The sequence below is a fragment of the Salvelinus namaycush genome, chromosome 20, assembly GCF_016432855.1.
Source record: "Salvelinus namaycush isolate Seneca chromosome 20, SaNama_1.0, whole genome shotgun sequence".
Classification (NCBI taxonomy): domain Eukaryota; kingdom Metazoa; phylum Chordata; class Actinopteri; order Salmoniformes; family Salmonidae; genus Salvelinus; species Salvelinus namaycush.
In genome coordinates this window covers 8,478,350-8,502,469 of record NC_052326.1, presented here as the reverse complement: position 1 = coordinate 8,502,469, position 24,120 = coordinate 8,478,350, and the positions used below count along the sequence as shown (strand labels likewise).

The 24,120-nt window shown below is 42.9% G+C and overlaps 1 protein-coding gene across 1 annotated transcript in view; it reads left to right on the top strand.

The window, feature by feature from the left end:
* Window positions 1–24,120, top strand: part of LOC120065005 (dnaJ homolog subfamily C member 16-like) — a 32,835-nt gene that overhangs the window by 5,756 nt on the left and 2,959 nt on the right. The window contains exons 3-13 of the mRNA XM_039015639.1: window positions 4,262–4,328; window positions 4,652–4,794; window positions 5,157–5,335; window positions 5,732–5,916; window positions 9,357–9,461; window positions 9,550–9,708; window positions 9,859–9,989; window positions 15,633–15,810; window positions 15,928–16,110; window positions 16,829–16,905; window positions 23,579–23,659. Coding sequence (XP_038871567.1) covers window positions 4,262–4,328; window positions 4,652–4,794; window positions 5,157–5,335; window positions 5,732–5,916; window positions 9,357–9,461; window positions 9,550–9,708; window positions 9,859–9,989; window positions 15,633–15,810; window positions 15,928–16,110; window positions 16,829–16,905; window positions 23,579–23,659 — 1,488 coding nt within the window. The remainder of the gene's footprint in view (window positions 1–4,261; window positions 4,329–4,651; window positions 4,795–5,156; window positions 5,336–5,731; window positions 5,917–9,356; window positions 9,462–9,549; window positions 9,709–9,858; window positions 9,990–15,632; window positions 15,811–15,927; window positions 16,111–16,828; window positions 16,906–23,578; window positions 23,660–24,120) is intronic.

Genomic DNA, 24,120 nt, shown 5'->3' with positions numbered 1-24,120 from the left:
TGACGGAAAACGTTGTAGTTGGGTATGGAAATCTCTGATTTTTTTGGTGGCCTTTCTAAGCCAGGATTCAGACACAGCAAGGACATAAGGTATTTATGTTTTTTTATTTTTAATGCATTTGCCAAATTGTAAACTTTTTTTTTGCTTTTTCATTATGGGGAATTGTGTGTAGATTGAGATTTTTTAAAAATCTAATACATTTCAGAATAAGGCTGTAATGTAACAACGTGGGAAAAGTGAAAGGGTCTGAATACTTTCCGAATGCACTGTATATACAGTACCAGTGAAAGTTTGGACACACCTATTCATTCAAGAGTTTTTCTTTATTTTGACTATTTCCGACATTGTATAATAATAGTGAAGACATCAAAACTATGAAATAACACATATGGAATCATGTAGTAACCAAAAAACGGTTAAATTAATCAAAATATATTTTAGATTTTACGTTCTTCAAAGTAGCCACCCTTTGCCTTACATTTACATTTAAGTCATTTAACAGACGCTCTTATCCAGAGCGACTTACAAATTGGTGCATTCACCTTATGATATCCAGTGGAACAACCACTTTACAATAGTGCATCTAAATCTTTTAAGGGGGGGGGGGGGGGGGGGGTTAGGAGGATTACTTTATCCTATCCTAGGTATTCCTTAAAGAGGTGGGGTTTCAGGTGTCTCCGGAAGGTGGTGATTGACTCCGCTGACCTGGCGTCGTGAGGGAGTTTGTTCCACCATTGGGGTGCCAGAGCAGCGAACAGTTTTGACTGGGCTGAGCGGGAACTGTACTTCCTCAGAGGTAGGGAGGCGAGCAGGCCAGAGGTGGATGAACGCAGTGCCCTTGTTTGGGTGTAGGGCCTGATCAGAGCCTGAAGGTACGGAGGTGCCGTTCCCCTCACAGCTCCGTAGGCAAGCACCATGGTCTTGTAGCGGATGCGAGCTTCAACTGGAAGCCAGTGGAGAGAGCGGAGGAGCGGGGTGACGTGAGAGAACTTGGGAAGGTTGAACACCAGACGGGCTGCGGCGTTCTGGATGAGTTGTAGGGGTTTAATGGCACAGGCAGGGAGCCCAGCCAACAGCGAGTTGCAGTAATCCAGACGAGAGATGACAAGTGCCTGGATTAGGACCTGCGCCGCTTCCTGTGTGAGGCAGGGTCGTACTCTGCGAATGTTGTAGTGCATGAACCTACAGGAACGGGTCACCGCCTTGATGTTAGTTGAGAACGACAGGGTGTTGTCCAGGATCACGCCAAGGTTCTTAGCACTCTGGGAGGAGGACACAATGGAGTTGTCAACCGTGATGGCGAGATCATGGAACGGGCAGTCCTTCCCCGGGAGGAAGAGCAGCTCCGTCTTGCCGAGGTTCAGCTTGAGGTGGTGATCCGTCATCCACACTGATATGTCTGCCAGACATGCAGAGATGCGATTCGCCACCTGGTTATCAGAAGGGGGAAAGGAGAAGATTAATTGTGTGTCGTCTGCATAGCAATGATAGGAGAGACCATGTGAGGATATGACAGAGCCAAGTGACTTGGTGTATAGCGAGAATAGGAGAGGGCCTAGAACAGAGCCCTGGGGGACACCAGTGGTGAGAGCACGTGGTGCGGAGACAGATTCTCGCCACGCCACCTGGTAGGAGCGACCTGTCAGGTAGGACGCAATCCAAGCGTGGGCCGCGCCGGAGATGCCCAACTCGGAGAGGGTGGAGAGGAGGATCTGATGGTTCACAGTATCAAAGGCAGCCGATAGGTCTAGAAGGATGAGAGCAGAGGAGAGAGAGTTAGCTTTAGCAGTGCGGAGCGCCTCCGTGACACAGAGAAGAGCCTTGATGACAGCTTTGCACACTGTTGGCATTCTCTCAACCAGCTTCACCTGGAATGCTTTTCCAACAGTCTTGAAGGAGTTCACACATATGCTGAGCACTTGTTGGCTTCTTTTCCTAACCTCTGCAGTCTAACTCATCCCAAACCATCTCAATTGGGTTGAGGTCGGGTGATTGTGGTGGTCGGGTCATCTGATGCAGCACTCCATCACTCTCCTTCTTGGTCAAATATCCCTTACACAGCCTGGAGGTGTGTTCTTGGGAAAAAAAACAAATTATATCCCACTAAGCGCAAACCAGATGGGATGGCGTATCGCTGCAGAATGCTGTGGTAGCCATGCTGGTTAACTTCACTAGGGTAGGAGGCAGCATTCGGAATTTTGGATGAAATGCATGCCCAAATTAAACTGCCTGCTTCTCGGGCCAAGAAGATATGATATGCATATAACTGGTAGATTTGGATAGAAAACACTCTAAAGTTTCCAAAACGGTAAAAATAGTGTCTGTGAGTATAACAGAACTGATTTGGCATGCGAAAACCTGAGAAAAATCCATTCAAGAAGTAGTTTTTTTTGTTGGTTTTGTAGTTTTCTATTCAATGCCATTACAGTATCCATTGACTTAGGACTCAAATTGCAGTTTCTATGCCTTCCACTAGATCTCAACAGTCTTTAGAAATTGTTTCAGGCTTGTATTCTGAAAAATTATGAAGTAAGAGCAGTCGGAATGAGTGGACCCTAAAGTGTCACAGAGCTTTTTCATGCGTGAGACCGAGAGAGTGCCTTTCTTGTTTACCTTTTAAATTTACGACGTTATTGTCCGGTTGAAATATTACCGATTTATTTAGGCTAAAAACAACCTGAGGTTTGAATGTAAACATCGTTTGACATGTTTCTATGAACTTTACGGATACAATTTGGATTTTTTTTGTCTTCCTGTTTTGACTGCGTTTGAGCCTGTGGATTACTGAAGAAAATGCGCGAACAAAACTGAAGTTTTTGGATATAAAGAGACTTTATCGAACAAAAGGAACATTTATTGAGTAAATGAATATCTGCTGAGTGCAACCATATGAAGATCATCAAAGGTAAGGGATTAATTTTATCTCTATTTCCGACTTTTGTAACTGTTCTACTTGGCTGGCTACTGTTTGTAATGATTTGTCTAGTGGGCTATGTTCTCAAATAATCGTATGGTATGCTTTCGCCGTAAAGCATTTTTTAAATCTGACACCGTGGTTGGATTCACAAGAAGTTCATCTTTAAACCTATGTAAAATATGTTTTGTTTTCTGAATTTTTATAATGAGTATTTCTGTATTTGAATTTGGCGCCCAGCAGTTTCACTGGCTGTTGAAGAGGTGGGACGCTACCGTCTCACGTGCCCAAGACTGGTTAAGTGTGCCTTGAATTCTAAATAAATCACTGACAGTGTCACTAGAAAATCACCATCGCACCTCCTCCTCCATGCTTCACGGTGGGAACTACACATGCGGCAATCATCCGTTCAGCTAATGTGCATCTCACAAAGACATGGAGGTTGGAACCAAAAATTTGGACACATCAGACCAAAGGAGAGATTTCCACTGGTCTAATGTCCATTGCTCTTGTTTCTTGGCCCAAGCAAGTCTCTTCTTATTGGTGTCCTTTAGTAGTGGTTTCTTTGCAGCAATTTGACCATGAAGGCCTGATTCACGCAGTCTCTTCTGAACAGTTGTTGAGATGTGTCTGTTACTTGAACTCTGAAGTATTTATTTGGGCTGTAATTTCTGAGGCTGGTAACTATACTGAACTTATCCTCTGCAGCAGAGGTAACTCCTTTTCTTTCCTGTGGCAGTCCTCATGAGAGTCAGTTTCATCATAGTGCTTGATGGTTTTTGCGAATGCACTTTAAAAAACGTTCAATGTTCTTGAAGTGTTCCTGGTTGACTGATCTTCATGTCTTAAGGTAATGGACTGTCATTTCTCTTTGCTTATTTGAGCTGTTCTTGCCGTTGTATGGACTTGGTATTTTACCAAATAGGGCTATCTTCTGTATACTACCCTTACTTTGTCACAGCACAACTGATTGGCTCAAACACATTAGGAAGGAAAGAAATTCCACAAATTAATTTAACAAGGCACACCTGTTAATTAAAATGCATTCCAGATGACTACCTCATGAAGCTGGTTGAGAGAATGCCAAGAGTGTGCAAAGCTGTCAAGGCAATGGGTGTTTTACTTTGAAGAATCTCAAATATAAAATATTTTAATTCGTTTAACACTTTTTTGCTTACTACATGATTCTATATGTGTTATTTCATAGTTTTGATGTCTTCACTATTATTATACAATGTCGAAAATAGTAAAATAAACACTTGAATGAGTAGATGTGTTCGAAATCCACTGGTATGGGCGTTTTTAAGTGTCCCTCTGCTATATGTGTCTCTTTGCTCTGTGTTCAAGGCACCCAGACAAGAACAATGATCCTGGGGCTGAAGATATGTTCATCAAGATCACTAAATCTTATGAGGTAAACTAGTTTCACTTACCAGACACACATGCAGGCAAAAATCTTAAATGTTTAGATTCATGTTTATTCAACTAACATGGCTACATCGCATGCACTGGGTGTGTGCACTACAGATTTTGACACAGCGCAAATCTAACACCTGGCTCAACTAATCAAGAGCTTGACGATTCTGGTGCTGAATTGTTGTGTAAATGCTGGGCTTGTACAAAAGCCTGCACATCCTGACCCTGTGGGTCTCCCAAGGATCTGAATTGTATTTAAACTCTACAGTCAGGAGGAGGAGAGGAGTTCATAGTAAAGTTTGATTGGATCCCCTCCCTCAGATCCTGGGGAATGTGGAGCGTCGTGCTAACTATGACCGCTACGGTCAGATGGAGGAGAACAAGCATGGTCAGCACCAGCAGGGCTTCAACCGACACTTCCACAGCAGCTTCCATTTCGACGAGTCGTTCTTCAATTTCCCTAGGTCAGTGCAAAGGAAAAGCTACCACGCAACTCATTTGCCAATCATAGCATGTTGTCCCGTGTCCCTTGCATTGACTGTGATATGTGTTGGTTTTACATACCTTAATTGCACTGTCGCTCCGGGTAAGAGCATCTGCTGAGTGATCAATACGTAAATATATTCCCACTTTGACGGGTCCCTGAATTGATTGGTCCCTGAGGCCATTTTGAAAGATACAGTATCAAAGCCTCCTTTATTTTTCTGTCTAGGGTAACCCTGACGAAGGCTACATGCTAAAAACGCATTGGGTTTAGTAGTAAAGAAGCATCTTTAATCAACTTCCATTGTCCTCCCAAGAGTGGCTAAATCTTCTCTTCCCCCAGGTCAGGCCGGGACTTCTCAGACAGCAAGTACCTGCTCGACCACGCAGGGTTCAACAGCAAGGTGCTGCCCGACAGCTTCAAGCGGCCCTACCTGATCAAGATCACCTCCGAGTGGTGCTTCGCCTGCGTTCACATCGAGCCCGTCTGGAGGGAGACGGTACAGGAGCTAGAGCCACTGGGTACGAAGTCGGCTGACTTCCAGGAAGTCCATGGCTGTGTCCCAAATGGCACCGTATTCCCTATATACTGCACTACTTTTGACCAGGTACAATAGGGCTATGGTCATAAGTAGTGGACTCTGTAGGAAATGGGTGCCACTAAGAATCCGTTGGGGTCGAATCCTGATTTGAAGATTGTTAAATTCATTCACTGATGTGTGGTTTGTGACATAGGTGGAGAAACTAACCGTTGACAAGAGAACAACAGGGGAAATGGGCTCAAACCTATTAGTCAGTGGTGACTCAAATGAATCAAAACATACAGTACATTGTAATCCGTTTAATACAGCTGTCTCTTTGCTTCCCTCTACTGTCCACTGGTATGTAACAACCTAACGAATGATCTCCATCACTCAGGTGTGGGTATCGGCATTGTTGACATTGGTTACGAGCGTCACCTAGCCAACCAGCTGGGTGTCCATCGCACGCCATCCATCCTGGGTGTGGTCAATGGTAGAGTGACCGTGTTCCACTACTCCGTGGTCAGAGAACACCTGCGACAGTTTGTAGAAGACCTGCTGCCTCAGAGGCTGGTGGAAAAGGTAGGCCTGCTGTTAACAATATTGCAACGTATCCAGTATGATTTCTAGTAATAATAATGGGTGCTAGCGAGCGTGCTAGGTATCAACAGCCAATCCAGTAGAGACTGGAAGCTATAGTAGGCTTTGATTGGTCAATCTTGATGCGATATCGCTGAGAATTCAGCTTTCCCCAACTTTGGGCCCTATTCACACACTCTCTCACCCATGTTCGGATCTCCCAACAGTCTCCTGCCCATTTCACTTCCCTCCATTGAAAATGAATGGCTTTCGGTGTTTTATTGCCACCTGTCCTGTTCAGTTAATCCGCATCATTATAATAAATAGTCAGGAACACCTCAGACAGTTTGTAGTGGACCTGCTGCCTCCGAGGCAAACACAGGTCCAAAATAATAGCTTGTAGGGCAACTCCGCCACTTTTCAACCTCACTCATTATCTTCAGCACCAAACCAATGTCTACGTATATGTTTCTATGATCTGTGTTAAAAGAGAAGGTCCTAAAAAATGCTTCTCTGTGACATCACAGGGTAAGGTTAAAAGTAAGGAATATTTTCAGAACCTGCAATGAGTTTTTCTAGTAAGAGGGATGTTTTTTTCCTTGCTCCCCACGTCACTGTGAATCTCATAGTGTTTGAAAATAATTATTTGAATGTAACTTTTGATGTCATCGAGTAACTTTTTAACATTTTTTTTCTACAAAGCACATACACTACCGTTCAAAAGTTTGGGGTCACTTAGAAATGTTGTTTTTGAAAGAAAAGCTAAAAAAAATTGTCCATTTAAAATGGCATAAAATTGATCAGAAATACAGTGTAGACATTGTTAATGCTGTAAATGACTATTGTAGCTGGAAACGGCTGATTTATAAAGAAAAATGGAATGGAATAGGTGTACATAGAAAGCCAGCATCCCGGAGTCGCCTCTTCACTCTTGACGTTGAGACTGGTGTTTTGCGGGTACTATTTAATGAAGCTGCCAGTTGAGGACTTGTGAGGTGTCCGTTTCTCAATTAGTCACTCTAATGTACTTGTCCTCTTGCTCAGTTGTGCACCGGGGTCTCCCACTCCTCTTTCTATTCTGGTTAGAGCCAGTTTGCGCTGTTCTGTGAAGGGAGTAGTACACAGCGTTGTACGAGATCTTCAGTTTTTTGGCAATTTCTCGCATGGAATAGCCTTCATTTCTCAGAACAAGAATAGACTGACAAGTTTCAGAAGAAAGTGCTTTGTTTCTGGCCATTTTTGAGCCTGTAATCGAACCCACAAATGCTGATGCTCCAGATACTCAACTAGTCTAAGGAAGGCCAGTGTTAATGCTTCTTTAATCAGCACTGCAGTTTTCAGCTGTGCTAACATAGCTGACGGTTTTCTAATGGTCAATTAGCCTTTTATAATAAACTTGGATTGGCTAACACAATGTGCCATTGGAACACAAAAGTGATGGTTGCTGATAATGGACCTCTGTATGCCTATGTAGATATTCCATATATCAGCCGTTTCCAGCTACAGTAGTCATTTACAACATTAACAATATCTACACTGTATTTCTGATCAATTTGATGTTATTTTAATGGACAAAATTGTATTTTCTTTCAAAAACAAGGACATTTCTACGTGACACCCAAACTTTTGAACGGTAGTGTATATGTGCCATCTTGACATATGTAGACACTGCATTGGTGCTGGAGGTGATGAATATGAGGTTGAAAAGTGGCGCAGTTGCTCTTTAATAAGCTACAGTGCTTTTCATTCCAAAGTGATGCAAAGGGATATGTGAATACTTTACTCATATATTGTGTATAATTGCTGCAATTACGCAGTATCTGTAATACGTATTGTAGGTTTCCTTTTTTGCACTGCATGTCATAAAATACAGTGCATTATCAAAGTATTCAGACCCTTTGACTTTTTCCACAATTTGTTACGTTACAGCCTTATTCTAAAATGGATTAAATCGTTTTTTCCCCCTTCGTCAATCTACACACAATACACGATAATGACAAAGTTAAAACAGGTTTTTAGACATTTTTCTAAATGTATTAAACATTTAAAACTGATATGACATTTACATAAGTATTCAGACCCTTTACTCAGTACTTTGTTGAAGCACCTTTGGCAGCGATTACAGCCTCAAGGCTTCTTGGGTATAACGCTACAGGCTTGGCACACCTGTATTTGGGGAGTTTCTCCCAATTTTCTCTGCAGATCCTCTCAAGGTCTGTTAGGTTGGATGGGGAGCGTTGCTGCACAGCTATTTTCAGGTCTCTCCAGAGATGTTCGATCGGGTTCAAGTCCGGGCTCTGGCTGGGCCACTCAAGGACATTCAGAGACTTGTCCCGAAGCCACTCCTGCGTTGTCTTGGCTGTGTGCGTAGGGTCGTTGTCCTGTTGGAAGGTGAACTTTTGCTCCAATCTGAGGTTCTGAGCGTTCTGGAACAGGTTTTCATCAAGGATGTTTGTACTTTGCTCTGTTCTTTCCCTCGATTCTGACTAGTCTCACAGTCCCTGACTCTGGAAAAACATCCCCACAGTATGATGCTGACACCACTGTGCTTCACCGTAGGGATGGTGCCAGGTTTCCTCAAGACGTGACGCTTGGCATCTTGTTTCTGATGGTCTGCGAGTCTTTAGGTGCCTTTTAGCAAACTCTAAGCGGGCTGTCATGTGCCTTTTACTGAGGAGTGGCTTCTGTCTGGCCATTCTACCATAAAGGCCTGATTGGTGGAGTGCTGCAGAGATGGTTGTCCTTCTTGAAGGTTCTCACATCTCCACAGAGGAACCTTGGAGCTCTGTCAGAGTCACCTCCCTTCTCCCCTGATTGCTCAGTTTGGCCGTGTGGCCAGCTCTAGGAAGAGTCTTGGTGGTGCCAAACTTCTTCCATTTAAGAATGATGGAGGCCAATGTGTTCCTGTGGACCGTCAATGCTGCAGAAATGTTTTGGTACCCTTCCCCAGATCTGTGCCTCGACATAGTCCTGTCTCGGAGCTCTACGGACAATTCCTTCGACCTCATGGCTTAGTTTTTGCTCAGACATGGACTGCCAACTGTGGGACCTTATATAGACAGGTCTGTGCCTTTTGCAAATCATGTCCAGTCAATTGAATTTACCACAGGTGGACTCCAATCAAGTTGTAGAAACATCTCAAGGATGATCAATGGAAACAGGATGCACCTGGGCTCAATTTCTAGTCTCATAGCAAAGGGTCTGAATACTTATGTAAATACATTTTTTTAGTTTCTCACTTTGTTGTTATGGGGTATTGTCTGTAGATTGAGAATTTTTATTTATTTAATCCATTTTTAACAAGGCTGCAACGTAACAAAATGTGGAAAAAATCAAGGGGTCTGAATAGTTTCCGAAGGCACTGTATGAATATATAAAGCATTTTAATCTCTCCTGTACTGAATCAGTTGTTCCATTGATGTTGTTTTATTTTTCTTTGTCAGGTAACAGATAAGAACTATGTGTCCTTCCTAGGCAGCTGGCACGTTGAGAACAATCCCAGCGTGTTGCTGTTTGACCAAGTGCCTGCAGTGCCCCTGCTCTACAAGGTAACACACACACGAGTGTGTCTGTGAGAAATGGTTATCTATCTGGGCATCAGTCCAACAGCTTACCCTTCTCTCTCCCTCTCTCCAGCTCACAGCGTTTGCCTTTAAGGACTATGTGCGGTTTGGTTACGTGGACCAGGGACTGACGGAGACGTCCAGACTACTGCATCAGTTCAACATCAACAGCTATGCTCCCACAATGCTGCTGTTCAAGGAGAACACTGAGCAACCTGCTGATATTATACAGGTAAACTCATGGACCAGTATTAAGATGGTTGCATGCGCTGGATCTAGAGGACTTATTCTGTTTTGGTGTCAGTGATGAAGGGGTCAGAACCACAAGACTGCCAGTTGAATACCTGATCATTGCTCTCTCTCTCTCTACCCGCCCCTTCAGGCTAAAGGGATGAAGAGACAGATCATGGAGGAGTTTGTGTCCAACAACAAGTACCTGTGTGTCCCTCGGTTGGTCAACCAGCATCTGTTCGATGAGCTCTGCCCCATCAAGCAGTTCCACCGACGCAGGAAGTAAGAACCAACTAAATCTGGCCTCTGATCTTAAAGGTCCAATGCTGCCGTTTCTATCGCCACATCAAAAATAATTTCTGGATAACAATTTAGTACCTTACTTTGATTTCTATTAAAATGGTCAAAAATAAACAAAAATATAGCTTCTTAGCAAAGTGCAATTTCTCAACCAAGAATTTTGATAGGACTATCTGGGAGTAGTCTGAGTGGGGAGGGGGAAACTGAAAACTAGCTGTTATTGGCGGAGAGGTTTGGAACTCTCTTTCTTATTGGTCTATTAATTAACTTACCGCCTGGTCAGGCTGGCCCAAAACGCCATCCCTTCAAAACAGAGTGAAATTTCAGGATGTCTTTTCAAACAGCTCTCACACTGAAAGGGTATTATCATTTTTTTTTTTTTAATTTCACAGTATTATTCCAACCTCACTGTGGAAATATACAATACAATATTGTTAAGGGAATTATGTTCCCAAGGTTCATAAACTGAACTTCAATTAAACACTCTGTCTGTAGCCAAGAGTTTGTAAGGTTCTGGTTGAAATGAAACAGACAGAGGACAGTCACAATAGTCAGAATGTTTATTCTCCGAGAGCTCTGCCAATCATACCATGCACATAGGTATATATACCTCACATTTCGTCATAAATGTCCCTGCTCTCTGACAATGCTGTTTTACAAGTTTATTCCAACACATATATTGCTTATCTTATGCTGCAACATGTTACACAATCTACTGCAAGCCCAACGGCTTCTCCCCTCCCCGGGTGGGGACGAGACATCTTTCCTGTTTTTAGTTTCACTGTGGTCACAAGTTGTCTGTTAACACTTCCTCTTTGCCTATGTACAAACATTCTTCATCAGACAGGGTAGAATTCTGTTAGTTACGGTCCTATCATAACTTTTAAATGTATACATCATTTAGTCATTATACATCAAATTCATAACAAATATACAGTTTATTTGGTACATCACCCTGTTCACAAATGGTTCCCTCCTAGAAACAGTGAGTCACATGGCCGTGGCTTGCTATATAAAGCAGGCAGACTGGCATCGAGGCATTCAGTTACTGTTCGATTGAATGTTAGAATGGGCAAAAGGAGTGCCCTAAGAGACTTTGAGCGTGTATGATCGTCGGTGCCAGGCGCGCCGGATGTAGTATCTCGGTAACGGCCGGCCTCCTGGGCTTTTCACGCACGACAGTGTCCAGGGTTTACCAAGAATGACGCAACAACAAAAAAATAAACACGCAGTCCTGTGGGTGAAAACAGCTTGTTGATGAGAGGTCAAAGGAGAATGGCAAGAATTGTGCAAGCTAACAGGAAAATAACTGCGTAGTAAAGCAGTGACGTGCAGAACGGCATCTATTGCAGCAGACGACCATACCGGGTTCCACTCCTATCAGCTAAAAACAAGAAGTGTCTCCAGTGGGCATGCAATCACCAACACTGGTCAATTGATGGGGCCATGGCCCCATCCAGCCTGGTGTCAATGATGTAATGTGGGGAATATTTCCGTGGCACACGTTCGGTCCCTTGATTAACAATTGAGCAACGTTTGAATGCCACACCATGTAGAATCCATGCCCCGAATAATTCAGGTTGTTCTGGAGGAAAAGATAGGTCCTACCCGGTAGTGTATGAGTGTACCTAATAAACTTAAGAAAGAAAATCCGATTTTTGACTGCACTAGGCTTTAATATCCACACTAGTACCACTTAGAACAGGCCTGGGCAAATATTTTCCATGGAGGGCCACATTAGAATATATTTTTGCCATCGTGGGCCAGAATCATATAACAGGATTATACATCATGTGTATGACTTTGTTGATAGATATCTCTTCTGTAAATCACGTCCAGATATGCCACTTATTTAACTTTAACATGCACAGAAATAAATCACGTCCATATTTTCCTTTTGGTAGGTATTTTCATTATTAATCATGCAATGAACTACACGGAGGGGAAAGTCTGATGGGCATTGACTAGAGCAGTAAAGTCAGGTATAGTTTCGTCGCTCTGCGCAGGATTGGTGAGAGTCAGTAAGAGAGGATCTGTGCCTTGACTTGTTATATTTCATCACTGAAGATGTCTGTTCACAATACATAGATTGACCCAAACAGTACAAACATGTTCTGAGCATGAATCCTAATCTTTGGAAAGTTTTGTTCATCGAGAGATGCATTGAACCTCGCCAGTGACATTGTTTTGAATAGTTCTCCAATCACTGCATCAGACTGAAGATCGATAAGCTCAAGTTGCAGGTCAGTGGGAGCGTTATCCACATTGAAGGTGAAAGGAGGGGAAACCAACAGCATGTCATTTTCCATTACTTGAAATCCTCAATACGACAGGAAAACTGACCTTTCAAAGCACCAAGCAGCGATGTATACTTCTCCCGCTGGTCATTTTGATAGGGAACAGACTAGTAGTGTCGGAAGGTGGATGAGATTGTTGGCTTCTACTTGGCGGGTCAGGAGGAGTCATTTTCCCTTGAAGGCTTTGACAAGGCTGTATATCTGATGTGGAAAAAGGCTCTTCTGTTGTGGTTTGGAATTCAGTTCATTCATGAGGGCCATGATGTCCACGGTGAAGGCAAAATCAGCCAACCATTCTTTATCTTGCAGTTGAGGGGAATCCACATATTTTCCTTTCATTTGCAAAAACCTCAGCAATCTCCGACTTCAGGTCCCACACCCTTTTTAAGCACCTTTCCCAAACTCAGCCATCTCACGTTTGTGTGGTAGGGGAGATCTGCATGACCCGACTCTCTTCCAACAGTGTGACAAACTGCCTGTGGTTTAAAGATTTTGCTCTTATGAAGTTGACCACTTTAGTGACTGTATCCACATGGCTCATTTTCAGAATGCATTTACAGAGCAACTCCTGATGAATAATGCAATGCAGGAAATACTTTTCTGATCTGGGTTCAGCTCTGGTACTTGATCTTGTAGCCTTTTCAAAAGGCCAACGTTTTTTCCTGTCGTTCTCTCACCCATCAGTGGTCACACTGGATAACTTTTCAAAACTCAGTCCCAGCTTTGCCACACACGTATTAACCACCTGCAATAAATCTTCCCCTGTGGTTGTGCTCTTCATTGACTACACTGAAGCAAGCTCCTCTGTAATTTCAAAGTCTGGGGTTATGCCTCGTAAGAATATCAACAACTGAGCCATGTCACGTGCCTCACTGCTCTCGTCCAGGGCCAAGGAGAAATAGGTCAAATCCTTTACCTTGTCTTTCAACTGTTCAAATCAAGTTTTATTAGTCACTTGTGCCGAATACAACAGGTGTAGACCTTGCAGTGAAATGCTTACTTATGAGCACCTAACCAACAATGCAGTACAAATAAGAAATGAAGGTAACAAATAATTAAAGAGCAGCAGTAAAATAACAACAGCGAGACTATATACAGGGGGGTACCGGTACAGAGTCGATGTGCGGGGGCACCGGTTAGTCGAGGTACATGTAGGTAGCGTTATTAAAGTGACTATGCATAGATAACAGAGTAGCAGTGGTGTAAGAGGGTGGGGCAATGCAAATAGTCTGGGTAGCCATTTGATTAGATGCTCAGGAGTCTTATGGCTTGGGGGTAGAAGCTGTTTAGAAGCCTCTTGGACCTAGACTAGGCGCTCCGGTACTGCTTGCTGTGCGGTAGCAGAGAGAACAGTCTATGACTAGGGTGGCTGGAGTCTTTGACAATTTTTAGATCCTTCCTCTGACACCGCCTGGTATAGAGGTCTTGGATGGCAGGAAGCTTTGCCCCAGTAATGTACGTTGCCGTACGCACTACCCTCTGTAGTGCTTTGCGGTCGGGGGCCGAGCAGTTGTCATACCAGGCAGTGATGCAACCAGTCAGGATGTTTTCAATGGTGCAGTTGTAGAACCTTTTGAGGATCTGAGGACCCATGCCAAATCTTTTCAGTCTCCTGGGGGGGGAATAGGTTTTGTCGTGCCCTCTTCACGACTGTCTTGGTGTGCTTGGTTTGTTGGTGATGTGGACACCAAGGAACTTGAAGCGCTCAACCTGCTCCACTTCAGCCCGTTGATGAGAATTGGGGTGTGCTCAGTATTTTTCCTGTAGTCCACAATCATCTCCTTTGTCTTGATCACGTTGAGGGAGAGGTTGTTGTTGTTGTCTTGGCACCACACGGCCAGGTCTCTGACCTCCTCATTATAGGCTGTCTCGTCATTGTCTGTGATCAGGCCTACCGCTGTTGACATCGGCAAACTTAATGATGGTGTTGGATTCATGCCTAGCCTTGCAGTCATGAGTGAACAGGGAGTACAGGAGGAGACTGAGCACGCACCCCTGAGGGGCCCCTGTGTTGAGGATCAGCGTGGCGGATATGTTCTTACATACCCTTACCACCTGGGGGCGGCCTGTCAGGAAATCCAGGATCCAGTTGCAGAGGGAGGTGTTTCATCCCAGGGTCCTTTAGCTTATTGATGAGCTTTTGGAACTGTTGTTCCATATTCTCTGTGACGTCCTCAACAAGCCGTGTCACTGTTCGCCTTGACAGGGAAACATTTTCAAACAGCTCTTTCTTGTCGGGGCAAGGTATTGCTGCAGTCAATTAAACATTCTTTAATGAATTCACCCTCAGAATGGCTTGCAATATTTAGCAATTTTGTGGGAGAGTACATAGCTAGCTCTCGCAATTCTGTTTGCTGAATGCAGTTTTGTGAAAAGTCCTTGCTGCTTTTGCAAATGAGAAAGCAACTCTTTCGATGCTCTTGCCCTCTGCTCAGAAGACACATTCCTATATTTCTCTGCATGCTTCGTCTGGAAGTGTCGGGACAAGTTGTAGTCTTTCAAGACAGTGATGCTCTCTTTGCACACTAACCACACAGCTTTCCCTGATACCTCAATGAAGAAATATGTCAATGTCCACTCTTGCTGGAACACCCTACATTCATTGTCTACTTTCCTTTTCTTTGAAAAAGTTCATTTTTGCGCAATTTCTAGCTAGCTACTATTTGTAACTGTGACGTGTGTGTCAGCCTGTCAGTCACTGACGGTCCTCGTGCAGTTGTTATTTATACGTGCCTTCAAAATAAATGTCCCACAAGCCATGGGAGTTAAATCATTACACAAAGGCGAGTATTCATTGGGCTTTTAATTTGAATGACAAATACTTCTTTCAAAACTTTACTATCGCAAATTCTTTGATCTGAGCAGGATTCTACGGGATGCATTGAATCAGGTCGCGGGCCGCATATGGCCATCCTTTGCCCAGGCCTGACTTAGAATGAACTCATGTTTTGGGCATGTGTTCTTAATTCTAAGTGGTATGCTAATGTGGACAGAGCTCGCCTCTGTCTTAGGTCGCTTTTATTGCAGTCTCACTGTGCACTGCACATATCAGATGATTTCTATGTAACTTTTTTGTGGTTCCTGAGATGTTCAACACTTCTATACGTGTTGTGAGATCTTATCTTTGCAGTGTGACTGCAATAAAGACTCTGATATACTGTATATCTGCGTCGGGATAATCCTAAGGATGACGTATTGTATTGGCATGCATTCTGAGTTATAAGTGTTATGTTTGTGTGGTTATTGGAACAAAGCAGAAAGACACGTTTCTGATCCTTAAGGAAAATACAGTTAATCTTCTTCCTTATTTTCTCTCTCACTCACTCAGGTACTGTGTGCTGCTGATCACTGGTGAGGAGCCAGGGTTTGTCCCTGGTAACCAGGCCTTCCTGACCTTCGCCTCGTCCAACACTAAAGACGTCCTGCGCTTCACATATGTCTACCAGAGACAGCAACAACCACTGTGTCAGGCCTTGCTCCACAACCAGGCCCCACTGTTCGCACAGGTTAGTAATAAACACATGCTTTGCTTACAATACACACCCACACAAATGGGCAATAATGTATATCGTATCGTACAGTACGCACACATTATGCGCTCGTGTTTGATTGCACCATGACAGGTGGTGATACTGGAGAGGCGGAGCCCGGGAGGTAAGGCTGTGTACCGGTCTGTGATTGGTGGATGGAACGGCAGTGACGATGATAAGACCCGCCTCCACGAGCAGCTGGAGCTCCTGCAGAGAGACCCCTCCTACCTGAGCTATGACGCCACGCTACCTGAACTAAACAACGAATTGGCTCCCGTGAGTCTCACACTCACTCACACACCTGGTACACACACACACCTGCCTACTTGAGCTACAGGTAACTGCCAAAATAAAGGAAACACCAACATAGTGTCTTAATAGGGCGTTGGGCCACTACGAGCCAGAACAGCTTTAATGCACCTTGGCATAGACGCTACAAGTGTCTGGAACTTTATTGGAGGGATGCGATACCCATTCTTCCACGAGAAGTTTGATAATTTGGTGTTTTTGTTGATCGAGGTAGAAAACGCTGTCTCGGGCGCCCCTCCAGAATCTCCCATTAATGTTCAATTGGGTTGAGATCTGGTGACTGAGACGGCCATGGCACATGGTTTACATAGTTTCATGCTCATCAAACCATTCAGTGACCTTGTGCCCCGTGGATGGGCGCATTGTCATCCTATGGGGGCATAGCTATGGTAGCCAAAATAATGGTTTGCCCAGAATTTGTATACATGATGGGATATAATTGCTTAATTAACTCAGGAACCACACGTGTGAAAGCACCTGCTTTCAGTATACTTTGTATCCCTCATTTACTCAAGTGTTTCCATTATTTTGGCAGTTACCTGTATGATGCTACACTGCCTGAACTAAACAACGAACTGACCCATGTGAGACATGCACACCTGGTACACACACACCTACCTACCTGAACTACGACGGCACTCTACCTGAACTAAACAGCAATTTCTCTCTTCTTCCCCAACTCTAGATGTTTCTGATTCAGTGGATCAATGCAGCTTACGATTATTTCCTTCAAATCTATGATGACCTTCTCTTCTCCAACTGGTAAGATAATTCTGTATTTGGTCCGTTTTCAATTGGGTTAGGTCAGCGGTTCCAAAAACGAGGGGATGTGACCCCATACGGGGTTGCCTGATATGAAAATGGGGTTCACGGGAAAATGACCAAAAGCCTGAAATTTTAAAATATATATATATTTAATATTGTCTTTGTATCTCAAAGTCATTGTAATGTGGTTAACCTTAGAAATTAAAATGATTAAAATCTAAAAGACATTCAACCACTGAGAGAGCACCCTTAGATTATGGGAAAAGGCGGCACATGAATCATCCCCACAGTGAATGGCTAGGCCCGCTACACTGCTGCAAAATGGACTGTTTTCTTATACCACCATCCTCAGTTCGGTGGCTACTACATTAATTTAAGCCGAGGCAACTCACCAGCACAAAAGCAGAAATCGTGCTCGAAAATATGATGAAACCTACCTCGAATAAACCTACCTCACTAGCATAATAATAGTAGAGAGAATGATTTATTTCAGCTTTTATTTCTTTCATCACATTCCCAGTGGATCAGAAGTTTACATACACTCAATTAGTATTTGGTAGCATTGCCTTTAAATTGTTTAACTTGGGTCAAACGTTTCGGGTAGCCTTCCACAAGCTTCCCACAATAAGTTGGGTGAATTTTGGCCCATTCCTCCTAACAGAGCTGGTGTAACTTAGTAAGGTTTGTAGGCCTCCTTTCTCGCACACGTAATTTCAGTTCTGCCCACATTGTCTATAGGATTGAGGTCAGGGCTTTGTGATGGCCACTCCAATACCTTGACTTTGTTGTCCCTAAGCCATTTTGCCACAACTTTGGAAGTGTGCTTGGGGTCATTGTCCATTTGGAAGACCCATTTGCGACCAAGCTTTAACTTCCTGACTGATGTCTTGAGATGTTGCTTCAATATATCCACATCATTTCCTTTCTCATGAAGCCATCTATTTTGTGAAGTGCACCAGTCCTTCCTGCAGCAAAGCACCCCCACAACATGATGCTGCCACCCCCGTGCTTCACGATTGGGATGGTGTTCTTCGGCTTGCAAGCTTTCCCCTTTTTCCTTTTATACTTGCATACTATTGTTTGTACAGATGAACGTGGTACCTTCAGGCGTTTGGATATTGCTCCCAAGGATGAACCAGACTTGTCGAGGTTTACAATTTCTTTTGAGGTCTTGGCTGATTTCTTTAGATTTTCCCATGATGTCAAGCAAAGAGGCACTGAGTTTGAAGGTAGGCCTTGAAATACATCCACAGGTACAGCTCCAATTTGACTCAAATGATGTCAATTAGCCTATCAGAAGCTTCTAAAGCCATGACATAATTTTCTGGAATTTTCCAAGCTGTTTAAAGGCACAGTCAACTTAGTGTATGTAACCTTCTGACGCACTGGAATTGTAATTAACTGAAATAATCTGTCTGTAAACAATTGTTGGAAAATATGACTTGTGTCATGCACAAAGTAGATGTTCTAACCGACTTGCCAAAACTAGAGTTTGTTAACAAGAAATTTGTGAAGTGGTTGAAAAACAAGTTTTAATGAATCCAACGTAAGTGTATGTAAACTTCCGACTTCAACTGTAGCCTACTGCATATTAGAACGTGTAGCCCTAGTCGATGCTGTTGGTTCATTGATTATGCAGGGCGGCTTACAGTTAGCTTACAATTGTAGTGAATTTGTATATGATTTTGAATAGCCTAGTAATCAGTTTTTGTAATATTTTCATAATCAATAGGCTGACATTACGTTTTAGCTACAGAATATCTCACCGCCATGCGTTTCCAACTCCTCTCTTTTATTCCTTTCTCAAACGGCGCAGAGGGTCTGTCAACAGTTTAGTGAAAGGTGCTTTGTTGTGCAAAACATGTTACTATCGATGTTCCCGAACAGATTTTTACTTGGTTTCCCAAATTAAGCACTGGGTAGCGGCAGGAACAAGGTTGGATAGCCCGTGGCATATGGCGTTTGGGCGGTAATATCACCTGTCGTACAGCGAGCGCGTGCTCCTCAAAGCGGTTGACGCATGGAGTGAAATAAATGGTCTATGTATTTCTCAGCTGCTCATATTATCCACAGCTCAGCTATAAAACCCAAGTAGCCCATCGAGCATCATTGGAAAACGGACAGTCAGAAAAGCCCGCGTCCTCCATTCGCTATTTGAGTGCATACAGATGACATGTATTTTGTTCCTGCCAATTTGATAACGGGCCATTTCTAAATCTAGACTAGTTTGACATATTAGTGAAGACGAAATTCAATTGAGAATAGTCTGATGGGTGAAAATATCATCACTTGATGAGAGAACTGCCGTGCAGCCTGAGGCGAGCAACCGAGCTCCCCCCCCCTGACTTTCTCAAATCATCAATAGCGTATAGTCGCATCATGCAGCTGCGGTGGAATATTCGAATCACGTGAGCGAGACTTTGTCATTTCTTCAAACAATCATCTTGATTTAATATAAATTATTGCAATAATGAAACCGGCGACCGCACACTCCGAAATGTTGTGTTGCCGAGTGCTTAAAATCATACATATAGTATACAGGGTCTTTTTATATAGCGGACCTCAAAATGCTTTAATCATGGCTGCACCCTACCCCCATGCAGATTGGGCACCATAAACCATTCTGGGTTCATCCTGTTGTTTATCTGCACGGGGGGGTGTGTGTTATTTTACTACTCTAAGTTTCCCATGAGCAACGATGAGAGCCAACACTGAAATGTGTGTTCTATTCCTTCAGGCTATCTCGGGTCACACACACCACATCTTATCTATGAACGAGAGCTTAGTCCGATCAGAGACATATGTCTCACATGCACCACTAATCACAGAATGGGATGTGGCTGTAAAGTTTATCACCAAGCCATCACTTAATCAGTTGCCAATCCAAGCTTCAAAGTCTCCTCTCAGTTCAATCAGAATGAAGAGAGAGAGTTCTATGAAAGCTACTCCATTGCATGAAAACAACCATGATTTAAAACGGTATCATAACATAATATTGTAATTTTGCTACCACACAGCCCATATGTGTTTTGATGTCGAAGACATTCTAAGGTTTGTATCATTCGCAGCCAATGTTCCCTCAAACAACCAATGTTCCCTCAAACAACCAATGTTCCCTCAAACAACCAATGTTCCCTCAAACAACCAATGTTCCCTCAAACAACCAATGCTGAGTACAAACTTGAACGTTGTGAAAATTCCAGCATGCATTTGCTGTCAACACTGAGGCTGTACCCACTTTAAGTTAGTTTTAACAGTGGCCAAGAAGGCTACTGTGGCTTTTTGATCATAATCTAGGCCTACCAGAGTGGCCTACCATCAAAAACAATGTAGAAAATGCATCCCATAATGTTTTAACATGGCTGTACTATCATTCAGCCTACAGCAGCAGCCAATGTGTGGTGTTCAATGTAGGCCTATATATTCCATGAGACTTTCGAAAACAACAAGCAGGACTTGACATTTATCTACTTGTCCTTCAGACAAGGTGACTGAAAATGTTGTTTGACGCAAGAAACCACTTTACAAAATAAAATGCAGAATTATTCCCATACCATTATTACAGAGAATCAGACAAATTATGCTACTCTCTGCCTATTGGCTACTATGCTTATTCAAGCCTGTCTCAAAATACAACACTGCCCCTTTAAGACAAAAAAAAGCTCTCTACCTCTCTTGCTTTTCAAAGATGTCTCTAAAATCTACACCTTTTGTGCTCATCGTAAGCAATCACTCCACTATTGCTGACTACAAATGATCTATAACTTGGATAATAACTCTTAGCTGGCAAAGGATATGAACAAAATGTGCACACGTGGCTACATTTAGCTCTTGCTTTGATCTCAAAACAAGTGCATCTATTCATGACCACAGCTGTAAACACAGTCCAGTTCAAAGTAAATGACACAGATCCATATATGCCTATTGCTTATTTGCATATAGGCAAATGGATTGGTTATGAAAAAAAATGTGTTATGCCACACTGGTCTGTGTAGAGTACGGCCTGAGTCGTGTCCAATAGAATCCTACTCTGATGCGTTCTGCCAACAACAAAATATCTTGCGTAGTTCGTTTTGTTTTGGTATGTTGCATTGAAACTGGCTAATAATGCGTTCAATCGATAACATTTATATTAACTGACAGGGAAAACTCTACAAAGTTGAGTTCAATCTCGTGCTTCTCTCCATGGGCTGATATTTCTTCTGCACTCTGCTCTGTAGTCCCTGGGAGCTGCGCTGCAGTCTCGGGGATCCTGCGTGTCCGCGCAAGTGCGCAGCTTAGAGGGAACATTGTTCAGAACTAAGTTGCCAAATAACTCTAAATCTAGCTTACAGGTCCTGTTTTTCAAATTATCACTTTTACACTCAACATAGTCACTTCATATGTGGTCTTGCTCCAGAATGGGGGGAAATATCCTTTCTATTTTATTCAACTAAGTTCAATGATATTCTTCTTATTAAAAAATCATATGAAATAATGGCACGGGACTTATAAGCATACAGTGCATTTGAAAAGTGTTCAGACCCCTTGACTTTTCAGTTTTCCCACATTTTGTTACGTTAGACTTTTTCTAAAATTGATGAAATAGTTTTTTTCCCCTCGTCAATCTACACACAATATCCCATAATGACAAAGCAAATACTTTTTTGTCATTTTTGAAAATTTATAAAAAAATAACCTGAAATCACATTTACATAAGTATTCAGACCCTTTACTCAGTACTTTGTTGAAGCACCTTTGGCAGCGATTACAGCCTCGAGTCTTCTTGGGTATGACGCTATAAGCTTGGCACACCTGTATTTGGGGACTTTCTCCCATTCTCTGCAGATCCTCTCAAGCTCTGTTAGGTTGGATGGGGAGCGTCGCTACACAGCTATTTTCAGGTCTCACCAGAGATGTTTGATCGGGTTCCAGTCCGGGCTCTGGCTGGACCACAAGGACATTCAGAGACTTGTCCCGGAGCCAATACTGTGTTGTCTTGGCTGTGTGCTTAGGGTCGTTGTCCTGTTAGAAGGTGAACCTTCGCCCCCAGTCTGAGATCCTGAGCGCTCTGGAGCAGGTTTTCATCTAGGATCTTTCTGTATTTTTTTCTCAGTTCATCTTTCCCTCGATCCTGACTAGTCCCCCAGTCCCTGCCGCTGAAAAACATCCCCACAGCATGATTCTGCCACTACCGTGTTTCACCGTAGGGATAGCGGGCTGTCATGTGCCTTTTACTGAGGAATGGCTTCCGCCTGGCCACTACCATAAAGGCCTGAATTGGTGGAGTGCTGCAGAGATGGTTGTCCTTCTGGAAGTTTCTCCCATCTCCACAAGGGAACTCTATAGCTCTGTCAGATTTACCACGGGGTTCTTGGTCACCTCCTTGACCAAGGCCTTTCTCCCCCGATTGCTCAGTTTGGCCGTGCGGCCAGTTTTACTAAGAGTCTTGGTGGTTCCAAACTTCTTCCATTTAAAAATGATTGAGGCCACTGTTCTAGGGGACCTGCAATGCTGCCGAAATGTTTTGGTACCCTTCCCCAGATCTGTGCTTCGACACAATCCTGTCTCGGAGCTCTACGGACAATTTCTTCAACCTCATGGCTTGGTTATTGCTCTGACATGCACTGTCGACTGTGGGACCTTGTATAGACAGGTGTGTGTGCCTTTCCAAATCATGTCCAATCAATTGAATTTACCACAGGTGGACTCCAATCAAGTTGTAGAAACATCTCAAGGATGATCAATGGAAACAGGATGCACAAGAGCTCAATTTCGAGTCTCATAACAGGGTCTGAATTATTATGTAAATAAGTGATTTAAATAGTTTTATTTTTATACGTTTGAAAAAATATATAACCTGTTTTTGCTCCATCATTATGGGGTATTGTGTAGATTGATGAGGGAAAAAAGTAAGGCTGTTAGGTAACAATGTGGAAAAAGTCAAGGGGTCTGAGTACTTTCCAAGTGCACTGGTATCTTGTTAGCTAAATGAACAAACGTACAGCCTATGGCATGGAGTTTAGCCAGATAATATACAGTAGGCCAACTCCATATTCTGTTCTTCTGAAATACATTTTCTTCATATCATATTGTTTCTTTAGACCTGGCTAAAAATAAATAATGGATTTATTGTGATGGTGTACAGTATATTAAATTGATTTGAGGCTTTTTAAATGTAGATGTTCCAAAGGCGCACATCAGCTTGTATGCAGCTTGTATGCAGCTTGTATGCAGCTTGTATGCAGCTTGTATGCGTGGAGTCCTCGATATGCTCAACATTTTTTATGTTAATTAACGGCCCATTACAGTGAGACCGGCAGACTTTTGCATGACAGTAACTGGCTGACACACTTTTATGACCTCCACAGCCCTAGTCATAGCCGCAAATGAAAAGTATGAGAGTGAGTGAGTTGAGACAGTCAGAAATACTGATAATGTCATGCAGTTGACTGCCATAGCCCAAAAGAAAAAAAAGTTAACATTGGCTGTTGATTATAGTTTTTTTTCACATGGTTGGTGTTGTGGGCCAAAAAAAGTTTATCTACCCCTGGGTTAGATGGTGATTGACATAATTCTGCAACACATTTATTAAACCTTTTGTTGGTGTTTTATGGTAGAAAAAAATTGACAACGGAAGTATCATAGAATTATAGTATATCATCTAAACGTGTTGATGTTTATCTTCTAGGCGAGAGATGATGCCCATCCTGTCTCTCATCTTTTCTGCTCTGTTCATCCTCTTTGGTACTGTCATCATCCAGGCCTTCAGGTGAGCATGGGAGCCTCCGCCTCTGGGGCTGGGACTCAAAGTTAGTTTACATACCGTAGGCCTGCTAACTTGCCTAAATATGTAAATATATATATGAAAAATAAGCTTGAAATAGTCATGGTCTAATTGACTCAACCAAAAACACATATACAGTACCAGTCAAAAGTTTGGACACACCTGCTTATTCCAGGGCTTTTCTTTATTTTTTACTATTTTCTACATTGTAGAATAATAGTGAAGACATAAAAACGATGAAATAACACATGGAATCATGTAGTAACCAAAAAAAGTGTTCAACAAATCAAAATATATTTGAGATTCTTCAAAGTAGCTACCCTTGCCTTGAGGACAGCTTTGCACACTCTTGGCATTCTCTCAACCAGCTCCATGAGGTAGTCACCTGGAATGCATTTCAATTAACAGGCGTGCCTTAAGTTTATTTGTGGAATTTCTTTCCTTAA